At 35.9% G+C, this 22,954-nt stretch overlaps 1 protein-coding gene across 3 annotated transcripts in view; it reads left to right on the forward strand.

Annotated features, from left to right (window-relative positions):
* LOC115436532 (cAMP-specific 3',5'-cyclic phosphodiesterase 4B-like) overlaps nt 1-22,954 on the forward strand; it is a 122,867-nt gene that overhangs the window by 69,620 nt on the left and 30,293 nt on the right. For all 3 annotated transcript variants that reach the window (XM_030159397.1, XM_030159398.1, XM_030159399.1), the window contains 4 exons: nt 4,404-4,598; nt 4,689-4,725; nt 6,000-6,070; nt 11,611-11,660. In XM_030159397.1, the coding sequence (XP_030015257.1) occupies nt 4,404-4,598; nt 4,689-4,725; nt 6,000-6,070; nt 11,611-11,660 (353 nt within the window). The remainder of the gene's footprint in view (nt 1-4,403; nt 4,599-4,688; nt 4,726-5,999; nt 6,071-11,610; nt 11,661-22,954) is intronic.

The raw sequence follows: 22,954 nt of genomic DNA on the forward strand, positions 1-22,954 counted from the left end.
ACCAGACCGGTAGATCACAATAACAGCCCCTCCTCTCACTGACCAGCAAAGCATACTTATTTAATGAGCACAATAGTTTTGTTTTTAGGCCATGGATGGATGGATGAGTAATCATTTTAGGATTTATGCAGCCATCACTGTCCAGGATGAGATTTGTGAGTTTGTTGCGCAACCAAGTACTTAGTTGTGGCTTATTGGAAATGTAGTCAGTTCAGATGATTTCATAGTCAATATAAATGATTGGATTGATTAAAAAAAAACAAACAAAAAAAAAGACTGTGTTGGTAATATTGTGCATTTCACCTGTCACTGTTTTCTTTCTATAATGCAAAAATCTGAATCTTACCAAGTGTATTTTTCTCATTTTTAGTCCGAATATCTCATCACACTTAAAATAAGACATAATCACCTAAAGAGTAACTTTTCAGTGAGATTTAAGAACTTATTTTTAGACAATAGATCTGCAAAATATTATTCCAAGAAATCTTACCAAGATCATTTTTACCTGTTCATTGGTGGATTTTTTTTTTTGCTTGAATTAACCCTTAGGGGTCCACAGTCACGGCCCTGTGACTGAATCACATGACATTTTCAACACATCATAGCATCAGAAGTCAGACACATAGACCACTGCAGATACAGGGGTTGGACAAAATAATGGAAACACCTTCACCTCAAGATGATAATGCCCCAATCCATACAGCTAGAATTGTAAAAGAATGGCATGAGGAACATTCTAATGAAGATGAGCATATCGTATGGCCGGCACAGTCCCCAGACCTCAACATTATTGAGCATTTATGGTCAGTTTTAGAGATTCAAGTAAGACATCAATTTCCACTGCCATCGTCTCTAAAAGAGTTGGAGGGTATTCTAACTGAAGAATGGCTTAAAATTCCTTTGGAAACAATTCACAAGTTGTAAGAATCAATACCTCGGAGAATTGAGGCTGTAATTGCCGCAAAAGGCGGACCTACACCATATTAAATTATATTTTGTTGATTTTTTAAGGTGTTTCCATTATTTTGTCCAACCCCTGTATTTGCATTCGAAAGTGTGGACTTGAAACACTCTCCCACTTTTTATTTGATGTTGATAGAGCAAATACAACTGGAGATATGACAGTTTGAAACCGGAGCAAACAAACATGAATAAAAGTATGAAAATGAGGTGGGGGATTGGGGGGGGGGGGGGGGTAGATTTCTAACCATATCTTAGTCATTTTTTGTCTTTTTTTCAAAATAAAAAAAAAACTGGTGGATTCTAATCCACAGACTGCATTAACATTACAGGTAAGGGTGAGAATGACCCCCACCTGAACCAGACACAGAAACCAGGAGGACTAGGGGTAGGAGGTGGGGGGAGAAAACACCTAGGTAAAGATATGCTTTTATGTCAAATATTTGAGTATAGTTTTAATTTATTACAATTTTGATTTTATATACCTAATATTTGGAACCAATATTTACTTTTAAAGTCTTTGAAAAAGTTCATTAAGCATCTGTGTGTTATTTATGCAATAAATGATATACATTTTTCAAATCGGATTTTATATTTTTTGTGTGTTTTTTGTCCTTTTATGTTGATATAGTAGGTTAAAGTGAAAAAATAATAGGCAGATGAGATAAATGAAATTGTGCTAAAAAAAAAGATCCCAAGCATGGGTATAGTAAACATTTTTTTATACAGTATATAAAGGCAAAATCAAAAGTACTCAAAAACGGCCAAAATAGGCTTAGACCCCTAAGAGTTAAGTAAAAATATGTTGAATTATGCAAAAAAAAATCTGCCAATGGAACAAGTGAAAATTATCTTGGTAAGATTTCTTGACATAAGATGTTCAAGATCTATTGTCTTAAAACCAGTTCTTATATCTCACTGAAAAGTTACTCTTTAGGTGATTATGTCTTATTTTAAGTGTGACGAGATATTTTGACTAGAAATGAGAAAAATACACTTGGTAAGATTTAGATTTTTGCAGTGTATTGTAGAGTAACCCTAAGGCTGACTCCCCATTTACCCCTTGCCCCCCCACCTCCCTTACCCCTACCCCTCCATTTTGTATGTACACGTGAAGGGGTAGTGTTGTCCTGATTCTCAATTAGACAGAGGGGAGGGGCTAGGGCGGAGGGCTGTATAGTCCTCGAAATGGAGATATTTCAGGACCACACTATGAACGGAGATGTAGGAGAAATTTCCCATAATTCTGTTCGAATCATTGGCAAGATGGAGGTAAACACAGCCAAAAAGTGCAGCAGTGTGATGGAAGAAACACACAAATGTACTTATTTTCTTTTGAAAAACACGTAATTATTTGATCGACCGTTTAATGCCGTTTCAATGTATTATAGATCGCATTTCTGCGGGTTATAGTCACAAAAAGATGACCAAAGCCCATGGAATACAGATGGTTACAGCTACTGATGGCATGGGGAATACTTTCAGAAAAAAAGTTGTCACATCTGTATATAGCGGCATCTGCTGATGATGCTGATGCTGAACTGCTGATGATGTAACAGGTCTCGAAGGGTTGTCCTATTTCAGAGGGGAATGTTTCAACCCCTAACCCTTGCAGCTCCGTTTTAAGGGGTAGTGCAAGAGCAAGGGCCAAGGGGGAGGGGTAAGGGGGCCCAGATAGTAAAATGATTATGGCTTAAATCTGGCCCAAAACTGGCATGCCATTTTGGCAAAGTTCTGGGCGGACGAATAGGTCCTAAATGGCCCAAAATAGGCAAGCCAAAATCAAACCAGCAGGAAGCCAAAATTCACCCAAAACTAATTGCAGACTTCCAAAATATAGCCATAATTGTCCTAGAAAAGCCCCAAATCCCCATAATCCAGCCAAAAAGTAGTCAAAACTGACCCAAAGAGAGGCCAAAAGGAGGCCAAAATTCACCCAAAATTTGTGTTGATCATGCTTTTAAAATGAAGTTTTCTTCTGGGTAGAAATTCCCGCTCTTTGTGCAGTGTTTTGGGTTTACAGAAATCTGCCAAAACACAACCAAAAAACATCCATCTATGGAATAAGATGTTGCCGCTCTTTAGTCAATCTTCTGTCTTGCCGTAAACATAAACATGCCATACCATCCCTATACTTGACCCCACTCTTTGCCCAGTCTTTTGGTTAACCAGACATATGCCAGAACTCAGCCATATACTGCTGGTGCCTCCATATGTATTATGGATAACCTTAACCTGTTTAACCCTGACCATATTTTCAGGGGAAAATGCCTAAAAAGACCTACCCAAAGTGAATGAAGAATTACTTATAATACTTATAATAATAAGGTTCATATGGATGTTCTTGGTGTCTGTGGACATTTAGAGACCTCACAGAATCTATTCCCATTGTCTAAAATATTGTATCTATTACTATGCCTGAGTAAACTGTAACAAACTAAAAGAGAAATTAGAATTTTTTATCCTCGCCTGTTTTTTTTTCGGCTGGATTGACGATGATATGCATAAATTAATTGTTTGTGTCGAAGATTTTTAATAGCGTATATTTCACCCCACACAGATTAAAAATCATGTTTGAACATTAAAGTTTGCACTAAAATATACTTTTGATGTACTTTTATTGACATTAGGGTCTAAACTTTGAGCAAAAGTTGAAAAAAACATTCATTGTCCTGATTTATTATATTTTTCATAGTAGATGAATATTAACCCTTTCATGCATAGTGGTCACTACAGTGGACAGCTATTCTACAGCTGTTCTCTTGTATATTCATGGATTTTGTTGTTCTTTTCGCTGTTTTTTTGTTTTTGTTTTTTCTTTACACATATCTTTATTAAAGTTTTAAGACACGACATATCTTTTCTGACATGAATTGGTAACATTATGTAGATCTCTCCTGAGGATAAACCCCCAGAATCACAAGCCCTCCCCACAGTTTTCACACAATTTATCAGTAAATACATGTTTCTGTGTGTTAAAAATTAAACATGTGGTGTCCAGCTGAGTGGATATTTTTGCAACTTCATGAAAAATAGATTCATGAAAAATTTTTTAGTCATTATTACTTTTTTTAAAATATATTTTTACTTTTTTTTTTTTTTTTTAATTATTTTTACTTTATTTATTTATTTTTTAATTTATTTTTCAGCAGAAAATTTTCTATCACATTGTGTTTTTTCATGCCTAAAGGGGAATAAAAACACTCAGGAAAAAATTTTGATTAAGGTTCTCATAATTCGTGCATGAAAGGGTTAATATAATTTTTTCAGCCTGCGGGTGGGCTGATAGGGCTAAAGGGGTATACCACAGTAAAGTTGAAAGGTTTTCATAATGCCAAATGTATGCCATAACACTGCCAAAATATTTGCTATCTCGGGGAGAGCTAAGGAGTGAATTGGGCCTGGGCCTTAATGTTGCACTTTGACTCTCTCTTGTGTCACAGCTTTGAGGTGGAGAATGGTCCGTCTTTGTGCTGCAGTCCTTCAGATCCACAGGCATCCCCAGGCTCAGGTCTGGTTCTACATCCCAACTATGCAGCTCATGGCCAGCGCAGAGAGTCCTTCCTGTACCGCTCTGACAGCGACTATGAGCTGTCACCCAAGTCCTTGTCGAGAAACTCTTCTATAGTTGGAGAGCTGTGAGTAGTTGACATCATGTATTTCTGAAATAACAGTTTAGACGGACTTTTGCAGATCATGTCAAGCAGTTTTTTTGTGTTCCTTTTCAGCCATGGAGAGGACCTCATTGTGACGCCGTTTGCCCAGGTAAGAGCTCCTTACACCTCAGTAAAAATGTCATAAGTCTTGAGGTGCTTCCCAGATCCTAAAGGTAGCTCATTTAAAGTTGTGTGCCCTCTGGTGGCCTCATATGGGCATAGCAAGGTTTGTTTAACACTGACAAAGTCTTTAACAGAATGAACATCTGCAACGTACACTGTAACTGAGGGCACTCTGCTTACTTGTTAGTACATATAATGGTATTCATTCTTTTACAACTTCGACAAAATCCATTTAAAATGTGCTTTACGTGGTTTTCACAATCATAAAACTCATAATTCAATCTCAAATGATTTTTAGTAACAATTAATTATATGCCACTACCACTGATAGTTGTTTAAAACACACATTATGAACCAGAAGATCCATTAATTGAACATTTCTATGTAGAAATAATCAAATGTCTATCTTCCTAATAGGTTTTTAATTGCACAGGGTATATGTGACATGAATAAATATAATATATATCAAAATATACAAAGAAACTGATGATAACATGGGTGGCAATAGCATGTAAGCACCTCAAAATAACAGTGGTGTAATGAGATGTCACTGAAAGAACACCATTGAAATTTCAAAAAGTGCAAAATGATCTGGTAATAGTGATGAAATATTACAATTCTGTTATTTGTTTCATCTGTCTCTTATATGGGGTGAGGTAAGCAAGTATGATTATGTAAAATAAATGCAACTGGAATAATAGTAGTAGTAGAAGTATATTTTGGGCACATAGTATCATCAGACAACAAAGAATCATATGACATGGTCAAAAAATAATAATAAATAAATAAATACAATTTTTCAGCGCTTGAAAAGGAGTGGGAAGAAGTATAACTTATTGACTCCCACCCCCTTTTTACAAACTAATAATTAAATTAAATCCGCTTCCTTTGCTTTATTAACACACATTTTCCTCTGTGTATTTTTACAATAACACAAAACATCCATACAAACCATTCATATACACTTTTTTAGTCACCTCACACAATCAGATTTGCGTAATAATGATAATTGGAATAATTGGAATTTTAGTGTGCTATATATGACATCAGTCTGTCTAATGAAGCATTGAATACACACCAAAATAAAAAAAAAAAATTAATAACTCGTTTTGGGAGGTGTAATTTGATTTGGATTGACTGCTTCCACTCTTTTCTGTGAGATCTATTTTTTGTAACTTTTATTTTCTCACAAATTCCATTCTGCCATTGCCATACGTTGACTCTTCTTATTGTTTTTCTTTATATTCTTGTTTTTTATAGGTTCTTGCCAGCCTTAGGACTGTGAGGAACAACTTCACTACCTTGACAAATGTTCAGTGTGTATCCAATAAGTAAGTAATCATGTTATTCTGTTTCCCAGTTTGTTTGTTTTTTTCTATTTTATTCTTTTTTGTAAATAGGTGGTAGAAATCCTTTATAATAGTTTTACTCAAGCAGTGCCAGTTGGTTTATATTTCATATCAACAGTGGGGGGCGCCAAAGTATCAACAATATCTATCCTGCATTTTCATGAGCCAAAATTTAGCAAAATATAAATTTAAGCATCCAGTGGGGATTGTTGTTGTTGTGCTAAATGTGCATAGTAGAAGTGAAAAAATCTAGAACAGTAGCCTTGTGTTTTATTTTAATGATGACTGGTTCTCTCTCTGCACTGCATTAAACCTATTTTTGTGGATGTGGGTCGGTGGCTGCAGTTGCATCAGCTCTACCAGCGGTGGGCGCCGAGTCAATATGACCTTAGAGAGGGGTCAGTGTGATCATGGACTGACACAGACACGATGGTGTCACATGATAGAAAATCTGACCTGTGACCTTTTCACAGAACTGAAGGAGCATCTGTTTCATGTTTGTGATGTGGCAACAATGACAATGACCCATGAAGAAAGCAAAGCAAACTATGAAATGAGAATCAGTGCCTATGCAGGTTGTCTTCTGCCAGACCACAAGAAGAAATATGGATCTGCACCACATTATAAAAAAATCTATTATAACAAGATGCTTTTTTTTAATGTTATGACAAGAAACTTTTTGTGTCACATTTGCCAAGGAGGTTATATTTACCCAAGTTTTTAGGATGACTTTGGCTCTGAAATGAGGCCATTGTGGAAGTATCGTACCGATTTCAGCAGCTGAGTGTTGGCTTCAAAAAGATCTGGTTCCTGTAAACTTACACTGAACTCTCATTTGCTTTATTTGGACCCTAGAGTAAGTGTCTTGGTGGTGTATCTTTAAAGTATTGCTCCATTAATCAGATCTTATGGTGAATAGAAGGCTTTGATTGACAGGTGTGTATGACAGGTCACTCAGTACAGCTCAACCATAGCTGGGGTTCGTATTTTTCACCACTAACACTGTAAAATGACTGTATTATGTAAAAGCTGTTTGAATTTAATCATTTTAGCTTTTAAATAAACTAGCATGTAGCATTAGCTCATCCACGACCAATTGCAGATCGCACTGACCCTGCCTACTCCCATAGCCCTGCCCCCTTTTGTCCGAATATGGTCACTTTTTCCCCTATAAAACATTATGTGGATGGCCAAATTGCAAACTAATGGTTTCAAAACATCAATTCAGTGACCAACTGTGACTTCGCTGTTCCTCCGTCCAGATTGTAGATAATAATAATAATAATAATAATAAACTTTATTTGTAAAGCACCTTTCATACAGAAATTGTAGCCCAAAGTGCTTCACATTGATTGAAAAAATACAATATTAAAATACATTAAGATTTGATTATACATCAAGAAATAAAATGAAATTTGAGAGAAATACAACAAAAAAAAAATATATATATATATATAAACAGCGCACATTAAAATATTTGATTATGCATAGAATTTTTGAAGTGCAAGAAATAAGATGAAATTTGAGAGAAATACAATAAAATAAAAATAAAAATAAAAGCAGCGCACATTAAAATATTTGATTATGCATAGAATTTTTGAAGTGCAAGAAATAAGATGAAATTTGAAATACAATAAAATAAAAAATAAAAACAGAAATACAATAAAATAAAATAAAAATAAAAACCGCACATTCCTGGTTCCTGAATTGTGACCCCATTTTTATCTCCTTTCAAAGGCAAATGAGTATAAAAATGTTTTTAATTTGGTTTTAAATATATTCAGTGAACTGGGTTCTCTAATGTCTTTTGGAATTGTATTCCATAACTTTGGTGCATAGTTAGTAAAGGCTGCGTCCCCCATTTTCTTTGTAATATTTCTGGGAAATGCTAGTAACCCTGCGTTTGATGACCTCAGTGTTCTAGTTTGTACATAATTGATCAGTGAGTTTGCAATGTAACTTGGTCCAGTTCCATTTAGAGCTTTATACGTGAGGAGTAGTATCTAGGAGTAGTAGATGTCTTTAATGACAGATTACATCATTAAATTTTGGCTACCCAACTTTATAGGTGAAGGTAAAGGAAAATTCCCCAAATTTCCATAATATTTCATAACTAGAAAAGCACTCAGAGAGCGCAGACCAGAGTCCCCCCCCCCCCCCCCCCACCCGATCACCAAAATTTTATCATTTGTTCCTTGTGCCAGTATCAACATTTCCTGAAAATTTCATCAAAATCTGTTGCATTTAATGGGCCGGCACTCAAAACAACCTTTCTGGTATCATTAATTTAATTAATGTGGAATTTAGACCCAAGCATAACATTTACAGTTTATGTAGATCACAGGGAAATGTTTTAAAATCCATAATTCCATTTAAAAAAGCAAAGTATCATTCCTTTAATTTTCTGTTTGACCTGAGATCTCACTAACAGAGGACAGACATAAAGACTAGCACTTATTAGAAGTTCCGAATAAAGTAAATGAGCCTAGAGGGACTACTGTAAAACAAATTACACTGGTCTACAAGGAAAATGCTTCCAGAATAAAAGTAATGAAATTTTACCACATGAGAGTCACTGATAAAGAAAAATCAAGTCAAAAATGCTGGTTGGCTGAACTTTCCAAGATACAGCCTTGGGTCTAAATGTGAAATTCAAGAATTAACGAGAGAATGGGTTTGACTCAAAAGGAATATTTGTCTCAGAGCTACAAGATCTACTTCAAAACACTGTCTGCACATCAGAATACATTCACTTTACAGGTTCTATTTAGTGGAAGATTTATAAAACTATTATATAAATGTACATAAACCAATATATATGTGTAATAACACTTAATCATATACCTTGAAAACATCAGCAAACCGGCACTTTTGTCATTTATTTTCCAATTAATCTTATTAAAATACGTAACATTTAGCACATTTAATCTCTGAAGCAAATCATTTCTAAAAAAATTGTAGACCAGTGTTACCGTAGTTTACGGCATGCATAATTATGCTCATGCTTATGTTGTTACCCTTATTAATGTTATTGTGAGAATGATGATGATGATTTTTTTTTAAATTATTATTTTTATTTTTATTTTTATTTTATTAGAATTTTTTTTTTTTCTTTAGACATGTATATTTTTGGCCTGTTACTTTTGTGTGTGTTTAGTTGATTTATATCTTTAGGGATGGGAGGTGGGAAGAATGCACAAAGGAGAATTGTAAAAAGTGAGACCCAGTATGACTATGTTTGTACTGTATCTGGAGGATTCTCTTCTGTGAAATAAAAAGATATTTAAAAAAAAAACTAAAATTATTGTAGTTTTTAGAGAGCTTTTAGACAGTGTGAGTCTATGTGAGCCAGGGCCTTTTGTAGCCACATGGTTTTACAACTTAAAGACACTCACTGGCCTCTTTGTTCCTTGACCAAAAACTGATCTAATTTCATTGTATTTTACCACATTGATGATAGCAACACCCATATGATCTAGTGCAGGGTTGTCCAATCCTGGTCCTCGAGGGCCGGTATCCTGCATGTTTTAGATGTATCCCTCTTCCAACACACCTGATTCAAATGATAAGCCTTTCATCAAGCCCCTCAAGAAGCCTGATAACGACCGTCAGATGTGCTGGAAGAGGAAAATATCTAAAACATGCAGGATACTGGCTCTAGAGGACCAGGATTGGACACCCGTGATCTAGTGCAACACAGAATTTAGCCCTGAAGTGTTGAAGGTCAAGGTCACAGTAAACAAAATGCATAAAAGGAAATTGTTGTAAATTATTCTGTCCATGAAGTCAATGTGATTCGTTGGATGTTATGTTGTTATGGGGAATATAGAAGGAAACAGGGTAGAAAATTATGTATACATATTAAAACATGATAAAAACTACTCAAGGCTCCTTCAACAAATAATGAAAAAAAACACTCAAACTGTGGTTTAGAAGTAGAATGGATGGATCAGAATATGCAAAGTGCAAACATTGCCATAGTTTGTTGAGTTCAGTGATGTTTTTGCCACACTTTGTCCTGTAGGGGTGTAAGAAAATATCAGTTCTGCAGTATATCGCGCTGTTTCATTTCACAATACTGTATCAGTATTTAAAAATACTGTATCGATATTTTTAGGTATTTATTCAAATGCAGATATTGTGGAGGTTCCTTTTTGTTTTTTTGTTTTTTATTTATTATTATTTCACACTCTTTTATTAAATAATGTTAGTTCCTTTGTTGGGATTGCACAAAAATAATGTTCTGATGTTAGTTGTGAACTAATAGAATATAAACATTTGAACAGGATCTTAAACTGTAATGTCTGTGAAACGGAATTTCAGTTTGAACACAGGAACATTTTGTGATATAGCATTAGATCCTGTTGTGATCCAATAAAAATGTGTTTAGTATTTGTACATATTTCGGGTGTAATTCAATTCTTCAAGGAAATAATCATAAAAAAAAGAAACAAACAAAAAAAATGGCCTTTTTAACAGTATCGTGATATATCGTATCATGATCCTTGTACAGTCTACTCTCGTTATACCGCCAACTTCCGTTCACGGCCAAATTGGCGGTATAGCGAAAATGGCGTTACAACGGGTTGCGTCCATAATGTGCATGTCTTTACTATATGATGTCTATGCTGCCTCCGTTAACCCGTTCTAATTGCGTTTCTAAATAAATCTTGATTCTGTTATGTTGTAAGGGATCATTTAAAGTGGGGAAACATTTTAAGCATTATTATACCGTGTCGGGAAATGACACCCTGTCATCTTGAGGCTTTGGCTTAATCCCACGTCCTCTTCCCGACATCCTGACCTACTGAGTGTTCTGCGATAAATGAACGGTGGCCGTTCCGTAGACCTACTCGTAGCTTGTCGCGATCAGCGTCTGACGCGTTTGTTTCAGTGCATTGTTAAAATTTATGTGTACTCGATGGCAATCACGCTGGCGGTATAACGGTCGGGAAATCAATGGTCTAAGTGTTGTTTGTGCATGGACCTGGGCTGGCGGATGGCGATAGGTGGAAATGGCGGTAGCTAATGGAATAATGCATTGGGGATTTTTGTGCAATGGTTTTGGTCGGCGGTGAGCGAAAATGGCGGTATAACGGCGGGCGGTTTAACGAGAGTAGACTGTATTGTGATTTGTATCGTATCGCTACATTCTTGCCAATACACAGCCCTATTGTCCTTCACCTTGGGACTAAAAACCTCCTGAGGGAAGAATCTTAAAATCACTGTGTAGGACGGGGTAGTCATCATTTAAGGTGGAGGTAGTGATCCAGTGCTACTGTTTGTTGCACAGGTGGCGGCATCAGCAGAGTTTGTAGTTAAAACGTGAAACATCCTGTTACAGTTTATATTGTTGACACATACAAGGTTTATTGTTTATATGTTGTAGTAATGTGGATGAACCTTGATATAAAGTGAAAAACAAAAAGCTTTTCATATTATGATGTGATGTTAAGCTTTCTTCTTATGGCAGCAGTAAATTTGCCAATCTTCTAATGTTGACTGTTTCTCTGTAATTGTAGGAGGTCTCCTGCTGCGAATCAGCCCACTGTCACTAAAGTCTGTCTGTCAGGTGAGTCTTATCTTCAGCCTTTGCTTAAATAGTGTGTGTGTGTGGGGGGGTTATTTGCACCCTCATCAGAAACGAACGTTCTGAGAAATGTGGAAATCTGCCATTATGTACTTTGTGTATTCTGTTTGTTGCCAAAGTTCCTAGAAGTCCAATTTCTTCAGTTATTTTTGTCTCCTTATCCCTTCCCCCCGTCCCCAAGAGGCTTTGCCTTTTGGCCGGAGCCCTGTCATAAATAAGAGTTGAATCTTAATGACTTTCCCTGTTAAACAAAACAAATGTGTGCATTTAAAAGGATGTTTAATCCAGTATAATAACAAGATATAAACATTAGAATATAAAAGAATGCATAAAAATATGATATTATTGCATATTGCCCATTTGTAATTAACACAGACTATCATGATTAGGATATATTATGACATTTATTAATGATTGTATTTGGAGTAAATATTTTAAGTGCATATACCTAAATATTATAGTTTATTTTTAAATTTTTAGTATGTAAATCTGATGGTGTGTGGAGAGACTAAAAAAGTGTACAGGGTGGGGAAGCAAAATTTACAATGAACATTTAGTTGTTTTTTCTCAGCAGGCACTACGTCAATTGTTTTGAAACCAAACATATATTGATGTCATAATCATACCTAACACTATTATCCATACCTTTTCAGAAACTTTTGCCCATATGAGTAATCAGGAAAGCAAACGTCAAAGAGTGTGTGATTTGCTGAATGCACTCGTCACACCAAAGGAGATTTCAAAAATAGTTGGAGTGTCCATAAAGACTGTTTATAATGTAAAGAAGAGAATGACTATGAGCAAAACTATTACGAGAAAGTCTGGAAGATACTATTAAAGAAGAATGGGAGAAGTTGTCACTCGAATATTTGAGGAACACTTGCGCAAGTTTCAGGAAGCGTGTGAAGGCAGTTATTGAGAAAGAAGGAGGACACATAGAATAAAAACATTTTCTATTATGTAAATTTTCTTGTGGCAAATAAATTCTCATGACTTTCAATAAACTAATTGGTCATACACTGTCTTTCAATCCCTGCCTCTAAATATTGTAAATTTTGCTTCCCCACCCTGTATGTGAATGGTTTGTATGGATGTTTTGTGTTATTGTAAAAATATATATTTTAAAAAAGTGTGTTAATGAAGCAAAGGAAGCAGAATTAATTGAGTTATTAGTTCGTAAAAAGGGGGTGGGAATCTATAACTTATACGTCTTCCCACTCTTTTTCGAGTGCCGAAAATTTTGTTTGATCATATTTGTATGGTTGAAACACGGTATTCAAAATCTCTGACGGGACATTTTAAAGACAATTTGACAGATCAGTGTTACCAAAAGACCCACATTTTCACTTTTAAATTCTTTTTTTGCTTGAGTTGGACCATAAGGGATTATCCAAAACAAGGAGCTACTTTATATTGAAATAAATGTTGGAATGGCAATCAATTAAAGTTCACTCTCTGATGGGACATTACTGTGTTTTGACCCTGTATGGTTCTTTGTTATTTGATGATTTTATGTGCTCGAAATAAAACTAAACTAGCTAAACAAAATAAATGGAAAGATAAGGAGGTCAGTAGTTGCAAATTTCAAATGACAATGTTTCCCTTAAGAAAAAAACGAAAGCAAAAATAATGATCAAAAAAATTAATTTGCCCTAAAAATATTCTAACAAAGTGTACATACAATCCTGTGAACACAAGACAGTCATTTTCACACTTTGAATGAATGAATGAATTTATTTTTGGTTGTACATTAATCACTGTACTCAGTACATTAATCGTAATAAACATAAAAAACAAAAAAAGAATAGGCTAGAAGCAAAAGCTTATTTTTTTGCCTATCTTTTCCAACTAATACACTGCATACATCAACTTAAATGTGTACAGCATCGAGCATTCACACCATAATAATAAATAAAAAAAATAGAAAAATTTAAAAAAAAACAACAACAAAAACATATCTACCATCTCAATTCAATATTTCTGAATAATTTTAAACTTAAAGTACTTTTTTTTTTTTTTTTTTTTCAAACTTCGCCAAAGGAGTGGATAACTTAAATGCATCATATGGTCTATTCCATAATTTCACACCCACAATCCCAGTTCATCCAGACTTCACATCTGCCCTCACTTTAATCCACTCACACATATGAAAATCTCTGAAATTCAAATTACTCTTTCTCAATTCCAAGAACCACGACTGGTATTTGAGACAATACTATTTTTGTCCTTCGTGTTCCATATACCTATTTAGAAACAATTCTTTATACCTCTTTTTAAATATATTTATGTTTGTACTTTCCTTTATCTCCTGTTCTAGATTGTTCCACAAAGTCACTCCACATTTTCTACAACGGTCATAATTAGAAACATTAAACGGTCATGGCACAGACAGCTGTTTGTCTCCTACTTGCGCAGTGAATAAAAAAGACTCTTGTGCTTTTGCAAATTTGGCACAAATGTTGTTTTCTACTTGTAAGTACTTAATAACTTTAGATGTGCTGTACCTTGGGTGGAAATGTAACTCAATATGAAAATTTCCTTGTAAATGCTATAAAAGATGTTTACACTGTCAGTAGAGTGTTATCTTTAAGTCTTCTCACGTGTGCAAATTAACACGTAAGAGTCACTGATAACAGGGAAACTGTCAGATGATAACAACGCACAACATTCTTACGAGTTCTTCCATGACCGGAGTTAAAAAAAGAAGGACACAGCTGAGAGAAATGCTGAAAGATCTTGACTGTTTGAAAGGCAGATCAGGTAGAGGTGAAGGAGGGAACGGACGGCTGAGAAATCAGATGCGGGAGGTGGGGATATCTGTTCCTGCTGCACTGGTTCTTCAAGCCTGATTGACGTCAATACGGCCCGCACACGGGTGCTCTCAACTTCCTATCAGCACAGATGGGCTGTTAGAAAGGTCCCATAGCAGGAAAAAATACAAGACAACTGCGAGTCTCTTATTGTCCTTCCTCCTCCACACTTCTCACAAACCTTGACCTTTTACAAGTAATCGCTGACGAGTGAAACTATCCCATCGCCAGCCTTCATCATGACGCACGGAGAAGATAGTGAAATTAAACAAACTGATTAAATGAGAAATGTACTGTAGTTATGTTTATACAACTTTCAATTTGGTTTCCAGTTTTTGTCTTTGTTGCAGATGGTTACCATTTTTGTTCAGTATCTATTTAGTTTTACGTGTTTTTAGTTAAATTGAGGAAAACTTAGATTTTATAGATGCTGAAAAATGTAGAAAATGAAAAATAAAAGTAAAACAGCTTTTTTTTTTTTTTTTTCAATTAAGTTTTAGTGTTTAAAGTTATTTTTCAGTGTGAGATTTACTTTTAGCCTCAGTTTTCCTTAACTATAATGACCCTTGTCTGAAGTACTGAACCATCTGAGATTTATTTATTTATTTATTTATTTATTTCGAATATGGAAATGATACAAGCTTCCTGATTGCTACTAATTGACTTCTTTGCACAACATAATACAGAAATGAAAATTCAAGGAAGCAAAAAAATACACACAAAAAGAAAAAGAAAAAAAAGTCATATTCGAAAAGGAGTGAGAAGAAGCGTAGTTTATAAGCTCTCACCCCTTTGTCTAAACCAGCAATATGTACCTATATACATACATACATATTCACATATACATACACACACATATACACATCCACATATACCATCATATACATAGTGGGGATGTAATGATATGAAAATTTCATATCACGGTTATTCTGACCAAAATTATCATGGTTATTATCACGGTATTGTTGAAACGTGCTCAAAATGTCCAAAAAGAACTGATACACAACCTGAAATAATTTAACCAAGTTGTATTTTGAAAAAATAAAAGAAACAAAAAAACCCTAATACAGTAATAGGCACAGTGTACTTTCTGTTGGCAGAAACATTCAAATATTAACATATAAACCTCAAACATAGAAATGCGCATTAAAGATGGCACCTTATAGCCATTGTTTGACCATTTTCCAGATCAAGTTTGTATTGAAAGTGCGGTAATCAAACACGGTTATTATGATAATTAGAATTTAAACGGTAATAATAACCGTCGAGAATTTTACCGTTGTTTATCATTATACCGGTAATCGTTACATCCCTAGTACATATACACACATATACATACCCATGCATATACACTTACATATACATGTACAAATACATATATACACTGTTACATACATACACATATACATTCACTTTGGCTTCTCTACCTGAAGCACATGTTTATTATTATTATTATTATTATTATTATTATTATTATTATAACTTTTATTTGACCAGAAAAAAGTGCTCATTGAGTTTAAAAATCTCTATTTCAAGAATGTCCTGGCTAAGACTGCAGCAGCAGCAGCAGAAGTTACACAAAATGGAAGTAACAGCCATACATCCACACCAAAAATATACATAAACACAATGAAAGTCAGTACTAAAAACAAACTTAAAACCGATAAGAACATACATATAATAAACTTTCAGTCCAGTTCCATCCTTCAACAACTTTTCCTGAGTACATACAGTACACCTGCCGCTAAATAATGGTGATTGTTCAGAAGGAGACTACAACAATTAACAATATCGCAGAGAATGATGCCCTCATATCCTCCCTCGTGTTGCTCGCAGCCTGGTTTTCGTCATGCCTTTAACCGGAAAAAGGAGAACAGATTTTTCCTGTTTTGTGTCTGTGTTTTCAGTGAGGAAATATCCCAGTTAGTGGAAAATATCCAGTATCTGTGTCTTTCTGGGCATGAGTTCTGCATGACGATGGCTGATTAAGGGATTAAGGTCTCTATTAAAATCTGAATGGCTCTTTTTAGCAGTAGAAACACAAACACAGGTCACTTCAAGTACACAATGTGAATTTCTGCAGGGAAGATGATGAGGGTGCGCATAAAGATAATAAAGTGGGTTCAAGAAAGAAGCATAGTTGGTTTATTGTTGCAGTGAGCGTGATAGGAAAGAAAGAACACGTTGCAAAGGTCAGTGAGAGACGTCATCATTTTGAACTTTTTAATCAGATGTGAAACAGAAAACAAGGGCAAACGGGATGAAGTAAACAAAAAGTCCTGACACGTGACCGCGTTCACTGGGTAAAAGTGCATAAGGAGCTGAATCAGCGGGTATATTAAAAATCAGCTCAGCTGTAAATGCGTCACTACGCGTTGTTTTCGCTCTTAGCCATCTTACACTAGTAACGTGAGGGGATTTGAGTTTTCCTCATGTGAGTTTGCAGTTTACGCTTCTCAAACCATCTTGGCCCCATCACAAACAGTCCCATGAGCTCAACGGCCAACAAAGGACTCCCTCTTCTCTGACCGCTTTCAGCTTATAGGCTTTGCGGTATATTACTCTTGATAAATCATACTTCTGCCTATTTCTGACGTCTTTGGCTGGTGATTAATATGAAACAGTGACTAACATAAACTGAATATTGTCACAGATGCTAAGATCTCAAGGGTGCATGGTTAGTCATTTGACCAACTAGAGGATGTGAAACCATATAATGTTCTCGGAGGGAATTCATGTTTACACAGTGGTTTCAGAAATTAATGGTGGAGAAAAAAACTACCGGAAGGTGGGCCAAGTGTGCAGAGTGTACTAGTATATCGAGTGCATTTGTTTTATGATGCTTCATTTGGACTTAGTTTTTTTTTTGTTTTTTTTTTTTCAAGGGGATGGATTTAGTTTGCAGAACAGATTGTACTGGTGTTGGGATAGATATGGTGAAATGTAATAGATTACAGATTACTAGTTACCCTTTTAAAAAGCATGGTAAAATGTAAGTAATACTATAAATACACAATACTGTGCAAAAGCCCGAGAACAACTTTAGGTTTGCTGGTTTAGTAAAGGTCTAATTACCACATATATGCTTTTGTCATGTATTTGTATTGTTTTTAACGCCTTTGTTCAGACAATATGAGGTTTGTTGCAACAGTTTCAGGTTTCGTTCAACACATGTCAGATGTTTCTAATTGTTTGTGCTGCTTCTTGTCGAGGTCACACTTTATTGTGACTTTAACTTTTACAATCTATTTACTTCCGTTTTTTTCCCTGTATATAAGAAAAGAGAATGAGAAATAAATATATATGCTCATTTCAGCCCTTCAACAACAATCCTTTTTGATATTTTTTTAGCATATGAATAAAATGGGCAATAGAAGGGGGAAAAAAAAGAAACCTTAAAGGGGTCATACTTTGCTAAATCCACTTTTATTAGTCTTTGGTTCATTTATTTATGTATTTGGACCCTAATAGTTCCAAAAGTTTGAATTTGAACCCTCCAGGTGCTGCAAAGCTATCTTTATATTAATTTTGGCAAAAAATCAAGTGAATTTCTACAACCTGTTTCAATTCCTGCTTAATTTGTTGTGTTTATAACTAGTTACGTCACAGTATTTGCACATATAAGGTCAAGACTTCGAACAAACATTTCTCTGAGTACGACATAATTGTGTATCAGCAGCAGCTGTAGTCCATACTGAAAATATGTCCAAACTTCAAACAGATTACCTTAAATGTTCAGTTTTTGGTTGAACAGGACAGAGCAGCACAGCCAACAACCTGGAAGGGGGTGGGGCCTGAAGTGGCTTAAAGGGCCAGCGTTCCAAACGACCTTTCTGGTGTCATTACTCAGAAATAGGGTTGAAGATGGACCTGCGGAGTTGAATTAATGAAGAATTCAGACCCAAGCAGAGCATTTACAGTTTATGTAGACCACAGGGAAATGTTTTAAAATGCATAATTCCATTAAAAAAAAAAAAGCAAAATATCACTCCTTTAATTTAAACTAAACAAACAAAACAGTCGTAGGTGCCTCACTTGGTCAAAAAACACAGAATGTAAATGTGAAAGAATCAGGTGATCGTCAACAAAAGCTGGAATGCATGACAAACAAAAGTGATGTAAAAAGAAAAAAAAAGATCATCAGTCTAAAAAACTAAAAATAAAATACAACCTTCAGAAACGAGTCTGCGGCCCTCTGATACACAAATACATTTTTTTTATTAATAGGGACATCATTGCCTGACTAATTTAAGATTTTACGAAGGAAAGTTTGTTTTTTAGCCTCACTAGCCTTGTATTGACATTTATTGATCATTGATCATTTAATTCTATATTCTTTTCTCAGTGTCTATAACTAATCTCATTTACTCTTATTATGTTTTGGACTTTATCATAGAGAAGTACTGTTTATGCTGTTAAGAGTGACTTGTTTATTTAACTGATTCTCCATTTACTGCAGGATTTCTTGTTGGAACTCAGACTAAGATCAGTCCTTTTCTTTTGCATGGATGATTGTGAAAATCTTCAGTTGTGCTTTAGGAAGGGGATCTTTTAATTGCAGATTTTATTTGCAGTGCCTGGGAAAGACAACAGAATATTTTATTTAAAAGTGAGCTATAAAAGAACCAGTACATTTATAATGAAATGTTTCTACCATTTCAGTATCATATTTTTGATGTCTTGTAAATGTATGATGTTGGACAGGCTGTGTTTGAGAATAAATAAAAGAATCAATCTGTCGTACTGCGAATAACACTTTATAGGGCATCGAATCTGTAGATGTATTTTGCATCAACATACACTCTCACTCTGTTATTTTGCTCTGGAATGTGGGTCTTTGGTCAACAGCACATATTTGTCTCTCCACTAGAAAAAAGTTCCGACGTGAGTGTCTTTCCCCTCACATTCTTCGTCACTGTTGACAAATAGAAAATGCTCCTCTCTGTTGGATGCATGTTTCAGCTGCCCTCAAGATTTCAATGCAACTCAAACTCCGACTGTGCAAAATAAGTTCATGCAGCAGACGTACACATTCTTTTCCTTGAAACTACACAGACATGTGACTTTGTGCGTAAATTGCCCAGGGCGTGGGGCCCTATACAATGAGCATTACTCATTCATCTTTTGTCTCTCTCTCTTTTTTTTTCTTATAAACATGGCATGAAAGAGAAGTGATGAAACATGAAACAGGTTATTCTGCAAAACAGCGAGGAAGCAGCACGTGTGCTCATTACCGGGAATCATTACTTTGATAGCAAGAGAATAATTATTTACAAATTACGGCAGTAGTGTTTTTATGAATGTCTACTTGCAGATTATCATGATATCTTGTCTTGCCAATGCCGAATCCATTCCTGGGCAGTGCTATTTGCTTCCCAAAGGTCTCGGTCAGAGCAATGAGGGTCCAACGGGCACCAACGCAAGACGTGTTCCATTGATTGGACCACTGCACCACAGGGGCATTCAGGGCTGGTTTGGACTCCCCACTTGTGGCAGTTGTCATTAGTTTGGTCAACATTTACTCTTGCCTTATTGCAAGGGTGTCAAACTCATTTTCTTCCGGGGGCCGCATTCAGCCCAATTTAATCTGAAGTGGGCCAGAGCAGTAAAATAATAGCATGATAGCAAATACAGGGTGGGGAAGCAAAATTTACAATATTTTGAGGCAGGGATTGAAAGACAGTGTATGACCAATTAGTTTATTGAAAGTCATGAGAATTTAAATCTTCAAATCATATTTTACTGCATTTCTAACAATCTTGTTGTCTACCTCAAGTTCAATTGCCATTTTTCTCATGGATTTGGTTGGATCCTTTAGGATTTTGGATTTGAGAGCTTTAATAAAAGTTTTGGTACATTTTTTGTTGCTTCCTCCACTTCCAGACTTTCTCGTAATAGTTTTGCTCATAGTCATTCTCTTCTTTACATTATAAACAGTCTTTATGGACACTCCAACTATTTTTGAAATCTCCTTTGGTGTGACGAGTGCATTCAGCAAATCGCACACTCTCTGATGTTTGTTTTCCTGATTACTCATATGGGCAAAAGTTTCTGAAAAGGTATGGATAATAGTGGTAGGTATGATTATGACATCAATATATGTTTGGTTTCAAAACAATTGACGTAGTGCCTGTTGAGAAAAAACAACTAAATGTTCATTGTAAATTTTGCTTCCCCACCCTGTAAATAATGACAAGTCCAAAGGGTTTTAGTGCAAAAAATGACATTAAATTATGCCAATATTTACGTTTACAAGCTATCCAAACAAAAAGGATGTGAATAACCTGGAAAAAAAAAAGAAATTTGTAAAGAAATGTAAGTACAATTTAATCAATATTATGCCTCGACTTATCATTTATACATATGCATTACAGATGAGATCTACAAAGGCACAAAACATTTAGTAACAGGCAGAATATTGTTAAAATTGCACTTGATTTTCTGTAGACATTTCAGGTTGTTCATATTTGTTCAAGTTATTCACATTTTATTGTTACAGGATAGTTTGTTAATGTAAACATTTTAGTAATTTAATGTTGTTAGCACTAAATCAAAGAGAAAAAATTGGTGTTGTCATTATTTATAGGTTTTATGATATTATTTTTTAGTTTGACGCCCTAACTTGCACTTTGCAAATTCATCCTGCGGGCCGGATTGGAACCTTTGGCGGGCCAGTTTCGGCCCCCGGGCCACATGTTTGACACTTGTGCCCTATTCAATGCAACCCAATCCCTCCTGGAGAGGGATGTTCCACTGGGCATGCTCTCTTGGATGCTTGGTACCGCCTCATTTTGGTCATTTTCGCACCACTTCTCAAGCCTGTACGGTGCTGCTTGTGTTGGCTCTAGCCCCTCCACCGTTGAAAAGCTTTTCCAAGACTTGAGTCGTCATCTCCCTTCCTGATGGCCATGCAATGAGTGTCTCGGGTCTAGGGCTGCACGATATTGGAAAAAAACTAACATTGAGATTGTTTTTAACCCTGGGATATATATTGCGATATTTTATTTTTTATTTATTTTACCTTTATTTAACCAGGAAGTCCCGTTGAGATTAGGAATCTCTTTTGCAAGGGAGACCTGGCCAAGGTAGCAGCCATACAAAGTCCAAACAACATAAAGCACATACGAGGGGGGGCTGAAAAGTTCATAGCCTAACTAAGAAGGCTTTATTCCACAGCAATGAAACTTAGCATACATTAAATTCAACCTTTCCTGATACTAACTGCATGGTTTCCTTCCACATAAACCCACATTGGATAAATAATTTAGGACTTTGAAAAGTAGTACTACAGACATTTCATGAAATTGCTTGCTTTTCACCCCTCCCTTGTTCTCCCTCCCCCTCTTGAATTCCTCTTCCCAGTTTTGCACAGTTGATAAAGCTGGAGCATCATCCCCTATAGACACCATGTCAGCATGAATGTCCTTGGGGGCTAACCCCTTTTTCTGCAGACATTTGATAAGACCACGGTGCCACGGATGGTTCACCAAATGTCTCTGGTACGACTTTTCAAAGTCCTAAACTATATATCGAGTGTGGGTTTATCTGGAAGGAAACCATGCAATTAGTATCAGGAGAGGTTGAATTTAATGTATGCCAAGTTTCATTGCTCTGGAATAACTCCTTCTTAGTCAGGCTATGAACTTTTCAGCCCCCCTTCGTATGTGATACCCAATTAACAATAAAATAATAACGACAATATGAAAAAATACTCAGAAGGATATAATAGCTGCGTGGTGCCGACGTAAACGGTCAAACAAATTAGTTGTGTTACTTCTCATTGTGTCAACAGGTGCAAGACACTATTGACACAGAACACGTGTTTCAGTATTATCCTTCTTGTAGCTGAAATAATTCCAGATAACTGACGTTGCTTTTCTTTTTGGCACTAAGTCTTCATTTTCGGTGATTTTCTCTTGTTCGTCGCTCATTTTTCAATGTTGTTACCAGCGACTCACTCCATGTGCAGGGGCGTGGTCTGCTTCGGCAAGCTGATTAAGAACGATTGTGATTGGTGGAAAGGTTGAAATTAGATGAGAACACATTGAGTTCATTTGCCTCCTATATTGTGATGTGACTATTGCGCACACGTACATTGCGATGACGATGCTCAAACAATATATTAGGGATGCACCGATACCGATACGAGTATCGGTATCGACTCCGATACTCAGTGTGTGTACTTGTACTCGTAAAAGACATCCGATACAAATGCACCGATACCACTTACGGCCCTGTGACATTCACAGTTCAGTGCAGCAGGTATGAGGAGGAGGAATAATGTGTGTGGAGATTTTTCAAAATAAATGACGGTGATAAAAGTAACGCTGACTGCAAGTAACGTTAAAGACACAGACAGATACGGACGCAGTATTCCGTCCGTCCTCTGCGTACATTCCATCCGTTTTCCAGGTGCTGGCGAATGCGTAAACAGAATGAGAATACCAGCGAGTGTACAGAGCGGTG

This window comes from Sphaeramia orbicularis, chromosome 17 (genome assembly GCF_902148855.1).
Source record: "Sphaeramia orbicularis chromosome 17, fSphaOr1.1, whole genome shotgun sequence".
NCBI lineage: Eukaryota > Metazoa > Chordata > Actinopteri > Kurtiformes > Apogonidae > Sphaeramia > Sphaeramia orbicularis.